The sequence below is a fragment of the Fulmarus glacialis genome, unplaced genomic scaffold (genome assembly GCF_000690835.1).
Source record: "Fulmarus glacialis isolate BGI_N327 unplaced genomic scaffold, ASM69083v1 scaffold9321, whole genome shotgun sequence".
NCBI classification, from domain to species: domain Eukaryota; kingdom Metazoa; phylum Chordata; class Aves; order Procellariiformes; family Procellariidae; genus Fulmarus; species Fulmarus glacialis.
Window position 1 is genome coordinate 1 of NW_009194701.1, and position 8,565 is coordinate 8,565.

The 8,565-nt window shown below is 37.2% G+C and overlaps 1 protein-coding gene across 1 annotated transcript in view; it reads left to right on the forward strand.

Moving 5' to 3' along the window:
* Nucleotides 1-203: 203 nt before the first annotated feature.
* The window catches only part of SLC9A3 (solute carrier family 9, subfamily A (NHE3, cation proton antiporter 3), member 3), a gene marked incomplete at its 5' end in the record, with an annotated part of 25,898 nt that continues 17,536 nt past the window's right edge, over nucleotides 204-8,565 (forward strand). The window contains 4 exon segments of the mRNA XM_009587854.1: nucleotides 204-506; nucleotides 5,475-5,635; nucleotides 7,620-7,698; nucleotides 8,510-8,565. Coding sequence (XP_009586149.1) covers nucleotides 204-506; nucleotides 5,475-5,635; nucleotides 7,620-7,698; nucleotides 8,510-8,565 — 599 coding nt within the window.

The window sequence follows — 8,565 nt, forward strand, 5'->3', positions numbered from 1 at the left end:
TATTTTATTTTATTTTATTTTATTTTATAAGTGGCTGGGTTCTGATACTGCCTGTATCCCATGCATTCCATGCATGCTTTTGCGTCTACTAACAATGAAAGCAGGAAGTTTGTGTGAAGTCAAAATTGCCAGCTAACAACAGTTGTTGCTCAAATTGTTTCTCCATTCCAATTCTGACAAGCTGTTTTCCTCTTTCCTTGCAGTCTTCCACTTGTCCCACAAAGTCACTCGGGTGGTTCCAGAGAGTGCTCTGCTGATTGTTCTTGGTCTCTTCCTTGGTGGCATTGTATGGGCAGCAGATCACATTGCCTCCTTCACCCTTACACCAACTGTATTTTTCTTCTACCTGCTGCCCCCCATTGTTTTGGATGCTGGATATTTTATGCCAAATAGATTGTTCTTCGGGAATCTTGGTTCCATCCTTTTGTATGCTGTCATTGGGACAGTCTGGAATGCTGCCACAACCGGCTTATCTCTCTATGGTGTCTATCGGACAGGAATAATGGGTAAGTTTGATCTGTGAAGGTACAATTGTGAATGCTACAGTTGTGGTATGCCAGCTGTTAAATGGGTGATACTTTACAACTTTACAACTCTTTTCAGCAGAAAAATCCAATTTTAATGGGAGCAATTTGTAATATTTTTACCAAATTTAAGAATGATCTGAGAAATCTTCTCTGAAGCAAGCACAGAAGGGACTTGAACCTGTGTTTTTCATACTTCCCTGCTCTAAATGTGTGCATACACTCTCAGGATAAAGCTTAGGATTCACCCTGCTAATGGACATCTGGACAAAAACACACTCTGAAGGGCTTATTTCTTTCTGCTGTGATAGAAACCTTCAAAGTTACTGTGAAATGGAACTGCCTTCCTTCGGTCAGCTTTAATATTAAGTAAGCAATGGTTGCTGAGCGGGTATGTATGCATGACACATTTGTCTTCTGAGGCTGGAAATTGTAACTGAAGAGTTACAGAGCCAAGCAGCACATTTGAGACACACTCTACCTTAATTATACTACAATATAAGGGCAATGGGGCTACTGAACACCAATTCTTAATCTCCTCAGCAGGTATGGCGTGCACATAAGCTATACACTGCCACCTGAAGAACAATAATTCACACTGTATGTGGATTGCATGTGTTTTGAAACAGGCATCCTATCTATGCTTTTTTAGTGTCTGTACTGAAGAAGCTCGAGACCCCTTCTAAGACAAAATTCTCTTAGGTTAGTGAGTTCTAGAAAGTACTTACAGGGCACATCTGAGTGCTGCTGAGAGCAGTACAGATACAGTGTGCTGCTGTGCCTGTGCACTCTGCCCATCTGTTCTCGGCAACCAGTGCTAAGATCCTGGACTAAGTGAGTGGCTCCAAGACCACAAGGGGTATGTTGTGTTGTACGAAAGGCTCAGCAGCTAGTCATGGGGCTGTTCTCTAACCACAGGGATGCAAAATTGACTCAGAGCAATTTACCACAGACTTCCTTTTCAGTCCAGATAAAAAGAGTGCCTCAAATGTCAGAAGTTGTAGGTGTTGCAGAGAACATCTTTATGATGAAGAATTAAACTATTAGCTGATTATTACAGAAGATAACAGTAGAGTTTTCCAGCCTCAAAAACTGTTCCCATTGTCCAGCACAAGGAATTAGCAGAATTTGGGCCTGGGTTCTTTAAAACTGAGCATAAGATTGGGATATCTGTTCCATTCATTTTAAGAGAAACCTGTGTTGTCCTTATTTGAAAATCACAGTCTGGAAGAACTAGACCACAGACTTGTTCATATGAGACTCATCTTATGCAACTGCAGATGTTTGTAATATAGACATCTATGATAGATTTAGCTTATATTTTAGATATTTACCTTACTATAACTCACATTTTATAAGTAACAATTTTTCTTTAGAAGATACAAAGGTGACATCTCAGATGCAGACACTAAGGTAGGTAGGATATTTTATGTGCTTTCAGCCTGTAGGCACAATATATTGCATCCACAATTTCACATTTATAGTTAAATACAGGTTTTCAGAAACAAAAAAGATGACAAAGGGATATTGCTATTGCAACAGATTGGACAAGGATTTCTTTCTTTAAATATCCAACCTACTTGGAACAATTTAAAAAATATGACCAAAAATATTGTATTAACATCCTGTTCTGGGAAATATAATGAATGATAATTACTTTTAAAAATATGTTGATAAAAATCATTAAAGGAAAAGTACTGACCTCTTTATGACACGTGAAATAGAAAAGTCAAGTGTTTTCCCAAAAATCTTATTTTAAGTGAAAAATCCATGTATCTCTTGCTCTCCTCCCAATCCGTAAACAATTCTCAACTAACTGTGAAAGCTGGATTTGATGGCTACATGTTCTGCTTCGTCATTATGTAAATCTTTCAGTGACAGTATATACTAGAGCTTTGAGCTTACAATTAAACAGGAGAATCAGCCCCTGCCACAGGTCACAGCTAAAGCTCTACAAGCTAAAAGTAGGGATGTTAACAAAGGCAAACAATAAACTGACATGCCTGGCGAATTTAAATGTTTAGAATGAACATTAATTGGAATACTGTGGGGACCTGTCTTTACCATGAAGACGTATTATAACCTACTAGAGTTCTAATTTCAGCTATGGAAAAGGCCAGAGAAGCCTGTCCCGGATTCAAACTATGTCATTCTCCAGCGAAGCTAAGTAGGACTTTAAAATATCTACATGACACATATTTACTAGTCCACTAAATGCATTGTGTTGACCTCAGATGTCAGCAAGATCTGAGCACCACACTTTGTGAAAAGCCTTGCTGTTGTTATTTACTTGCTGAAGATAGGAGAATGCTGAGTTACTCAGTTTCTAGAAGAGTTCATAGCAGATTCTTGTTGAAGTTCTACGGCATATTTTTGTTTCTACCCCACTTTCTCTACAATTGGAATGAATAATGCTAAAAGTAATACTGTTAAAATGTAGTAATGTATATCCACTACAGATAAGATGAACTAAAACCAGATTACTTCCAACTTTACCATTGAATGGGCCTATAGTATTGTCCATCAATATGAGAGTACATAATCCACATTGTATTACATAGATTTCCTACATAAATAAACATAAAAGCAGCTCTTTGCAGATATTATAATTTACAGAAGACAAAGAAAGAAGATGATAATAACAAAGAAATACTCCTTTAGGAGTGAAATTAAAAGATCAGCACCTTAACTATTAACTTACAGCCATACCAGTCTGCTTTCACAGAATAGGAAGAAGTATCTAATCCTAAATCTTCCTGGCTGATTGCACCTAACTGTTCACCATCTGCTGGAGAACTAACACATGCAGCACTTCTCTGTGGAAAAATTGTGGTTGTGACTAATGCTTAGAAAAGTTTTTCCTGTACAATCTAGGTCATAGCAACAACATGCTGAGTATGTGCAGAAGTCTTAAACTGGGCCCAGCAAACTTGCCTTGCCCAGTTGTCACTGCTGGCAGCTAGTCACTCCAGACTCTGGTGAACTGGAGGAAGCAATGGTCATGTACCACTTGGAAATAACTTGCATTATTAGTCTAAATAAAAGTCTGATTTAGAAACCCCATGCCTCTTGACACTGCTTTGTAGGAATTATAGATGTGTCTTAACCTTTCCATAAATATTTGCTCACTAGCTTTGCAAGTCTTTAAAGAATGTACCAATGATTATAATTGGTAACATATAAAAAGATAAGCAATCTCAGTGAGCCCATTTATTTTAAAATCCTACATTCTATTATACCCTGATATCTGATAGTTATTGTCATTGGGCTTGTTCTTTCCTTAAGCATGGCAGAGAAGGACAACATTTGATGGAATCATTACTTAGATTCAGGTTCAAGGCTGTTGTCAGAATTTTTGGCACAGACTTCAGCTTACTGCTTCAACACCTCTCCCAGACTAAAATGGATAGATTCAGCCCTCATTCACAGCCCAATATGTCCAAGAGTAAATAAGACGATTTCTCTTTTTGAAAATATCAAGTAGTTATATGTCTGTGCAAACTATGAATTTCTGTTTTCAGGGCCTTACCAAGGTCCCTATAAACTGTATGAAAAACATTGTAGATGCTCTGATTGGCAGACAGCAGCTAAGAGGGTATGTACTTCTGCAGCTCCCCCAGATTATTGGCCATTGTCATGTACAACAGGGTGTTGTCTACTCCTGTCTCTGGCTGCCTATGTAAGTGTCCTTCTCTTGAGTAAATATGCCCATGCCATTTTGTATCAAAAATATTTGGAATCTAGTTTCTGTTTCAATTACTTTCCAAGCACTAAACATTCTGGATTTGAAAAATTCTCTCACGAGAGTTCTTGCTAGAGGAGTGGCCATGTTGTTCTGGAAGTACCTTACACGCAATATCGATCCTTTGGCTACTGACTGTCATTGTCTGTCTCATGCTTCCAAATCATTTAATCAGATGGATTTCTCCCTCACCTGTAGAAATCATGCCTGATACAACCTGCCTATTAATTTTGGGCATGGGCCTCTGCACTATGTTCTAATGAATGAACTCTCAACATATTCCTTCTTTGCTCTTCCTCATATAATTTTGGGCTTCATCACCTCTTAATGAACCTTCCTTCCTGCTCCATCCATTAATGAACACAAAGGGAATATTCCTGTTCTCTACCCTTTTAAAAATATGTTCCCCAGAAAAAATGACTGGGATACCACTCCTGATTGCATGAAGAGGGTAAATTTTACAAGATATTTAGGAAGCTGAGCAAAGTGATCTTTGTGGCTCCCCATTTTCTGTTACTTTTAAACCAAACTTTTGAAATCATTGCCAAAATTCTGAAGGGGCTACAACCCAAAAATGTTGAGATACATTTTAGTCCTTCATCTATTTTTGTGGTCCACTTGCAGACAATTTAACAGTGGCCTCATGAATCATAATTTGGGAACAAGTGGCTTAATGCACCTATCAATCAATGTCTACTTGAATAAGGCGGCCACAAGTGGTGTTTAACTTCACTGAGTGCAGTGAAGCCCCACTGTACCAGTTCTTAGCGACCAAGAGTCAAATTTGGCCTGTGGCATGAAGTATTTTGGAACTTCACCTTCAGGAGTACTGGTATATTCCTCTTACCTTCTTGTCAGTTACCATGAGATAATTTACTCCAGTTAGACAAACCATATCACACAGAAATACAAACCCAGTTTAGATCTGGAAATACTTATCTCAAGTGCCTTGCCATAAGAATAGGACTGTACTGCTCCCGGAATCAACTTTGATCCACATGGGCCAATACTGGATCCAACAAACCTTGTAGGATACAAGGTGACACAATGCAGAACTTGTTAAGTAGTTTCTGTGCCCTGCTTTCCAGTTGATGCCTTAGGATCTCTGTTTTCAAGGATTTTGCGTTATCTGTAATATCACGGTCTGTCATTACTATAGATAATACAGAGCTGACTCTGCTTATACTTTGTTTGCTTTGTTTTTGAAGGCCACCTGAACAGTGGACTGCTGGACTTCCTTCTGTTTGGCAGCTTAATTGCCGCTGTGGATCCTGTAGCTGTTCTTGCAGTGTTTGAAGAAGTCCATGTCAACGAAGTTCTATTCATTATTGTTTTTGGAGAATCGCTTCTGAATGATGCTGTAACTGTGGTAAGTAAATTATATATCCTAAAGTCACCCAGACTCTAGAGGGTTTCTTCTGAAGTGTATTTTCCCCTTAAATGAATACTGTATCATTTGTGTGTATCTACTCATGGGCTAGTGTAGCGTAGCTCATGGTGTTCTCTGTCTTGCTTACAAACACTGTATTGCAAAGACTATTTGAGCACAAAAGCTACTTGGAGCCTGTGAGTCACATAAAAATAAACAGTCCTGGGTTGGATGAGCATAAAAACATTTAAAATGAAGTTTCAGCTGCGTATGTTTTATTTGTCTTTGCTGTTCAAGTAGGGCTTTCATGACTTACTGAAATCACTTCCAGGGATTTTAAGCCTTTCTTTGCCCTTGTTTTGTAATGCACGTACTCTTTTCTGAATATTTCCATTATGCCCGTAATTTATATGCATACCTCAGATATATAGACAGTGAGAGAGAGAATACTTACCAAAGTGCTTATGCCTGTTCCCTCGCTTTTACTTAAATCAGATCTTTATCAAACAGATACATAACAAAGAGCAAATTTGAGAAAAATTGTGTGACATTTTAGACAGTTTCTAGTTTGGGTTGGGTTTTTTTGGTGACATGTTAATTTCCGTTTTTTTTTTTCATTTAGAAAGAAAAGGAAAACTTAATAGACTTTAATAAACTTAAAATAATCCCAAATTTCTACTGATGTGTTTATTTTGATTTGAAACACCTTCACACAAAATTTTTCTTAATTCTTCAAAATTGAATAAAATAGTCAATAGTTTTGTAGTACAGTGCTAGTGGGCAGGGACCAGGAAATCCTACGGCAGAAAGATGCTATGCAACTGAGTTGCTATAGAGCTTCAATTTGCTCCTGAATCATCTGCTATTCCTGCTCCTGCATATCTCCAAAGAAGGGTAAAACCTGTCCACCAGGCTCAGTGACCAAATTTTTTGCAACCAAGGCAGCAAGGCACTGCAAGGTCACTGGCAGCAGCCTAACTGTTCATATGAGTTTGAAAATGACATTTAGGACCTCCAGAGAAACCTAATTGCCTTTAGATATCAGTCTTATTAGTACTTTTGGAGTATTACCAGAAACAAATATTAAAATAAACCCTTGATGAACTCAAGTATCAACATCACTGGCTTTCAGAAGGAAAGGAATTTTTGTTACTGTGAAATGAATACAAACACTCACTCTACAAATAAAAGAAAGTTTGATTGTTGAAGAAAATCCAGAAGAGAAGAGTAAGCATGATCAAGAGTCAGAAAGCACAGCCTATGAGAAAGTTTGAAACAACTGGAGTTATTACCTTGAAAAAGGGAAGACTGGAGGACAGAAGAAAGTGGATAATGTAGCATTCTTTAAATGTAAACATGTAAAAGACTACTATTACAGAACAAAGTAACCTGTATGTCATGACTGGGGTAAATATGATAAGAATTAACAAGCTTAGCTGCAACAAGGAAAGCTGAGAAAGCCATAGTAAAGTTCTCCTCCATCACTGGAGGAATTAAGAATAGATTAGATAGGCATGTGTCAAGAATGATGCTCATACAAACCTCCTTAGGCAGGGATATGGATAAGATGAATTCTTCACTTTCAGCACTATCACTATTAGCCAATTATTTTAAAAGCTTTAGTACAATTATTATAGTTTATTCTTTTTTATGTTCAACTTATTTTACGTATGTTCAACCTATTTCCATCCAGTATCTTATTATTAGCATCTCATTATTATCTTATTAAGTATCTTATTTATCTTATACAGGCGATTAAATAAATCTGCCAAATACCTGGATTTTAGAGTGAGAAGTGCTTTAGGAAACACATCTAGATGTAACAATGCTTCTTATAGCTAGAAGTTATATAGAAATAAGAAATGGAAAGTTGTTTTTTTAAAAATTTTTGTTTATTCTTGCCCTAATGTTGGGGCCCATAAAGAGATTATTTTAAAGGCTTAATTCAGGAGCAAATATTAAGTTAGTCTACTCTTCTTTTCAGGTGCTGTACAATGTCTTTGAATCTTTTGTTGCAATAGGTCCAGAGAATGTGACGGGGATTGAATGTGTCAAAGGCATAGGTGCGTAGAATTGAATTCCGTGTCACATAATTGATGTACATATGCAGACTTTTAAACAAAATATTATTATTATGCTATCAGTAACTGTTATTTTTCAGCCCTTTCTCTTGTCACTCATATTCCCACACTCCTGTGGCATAGATGAATATCTTAAGCAAATAAATAAGTGAACATTCTTGAATATTGGGGAAACTTAATCAGATTTGTTTTCTTCTGAGGAGACTCAACAGATGTGCAGTTCAGTTGTTAAGACCACCAAACTTCACAGCTATACATATTTTCTTTGTATTTTATAACATGTCCTTAGTTTCAGCCTATGCTCTCCCTGCATTCCAGGAAAGTTGAGACTGCATATGAGCATTTTCACTCCTTATCGCTGATTGCCATCAAGTAACGTTTTGCCAGTGACTATCAAAAAAATGTTACCTACCTAAAAATTTAGTCACTATTTCCCATTCCAAGCATGACATGATACTACATTATCTTATGAATCAATGTTTTAACAGTGACTTTGGTATATGCTTTTGGAAAAGCATTTATTTACAGAACGTGGGAAAAAATTGTTCAAAGAAATGTAGTGGGTTTTGAATTAGCCTAAAATCATGAGGCTTAACAGAAAGTAATCTTGTTTTTTCCACAGAATGCTGCATTCACATACCAAATGCTCAAAAGCAATTCATGTTGTTGCATTTTAGAAATAATTTTTGACATGTCCTCCAAAACTTTCTCTGATTTGCTGGCCATACAATGAAGAACTAGTTCAAACCATTACATTTCTACTGCTTAAGCTGTGTTTGGTTTTGTTTTTCAGTGTCATTCTTTGTGGTGAGCCTGGGCGGGACGCTGGTTGGCATTTTCTTTGCATTC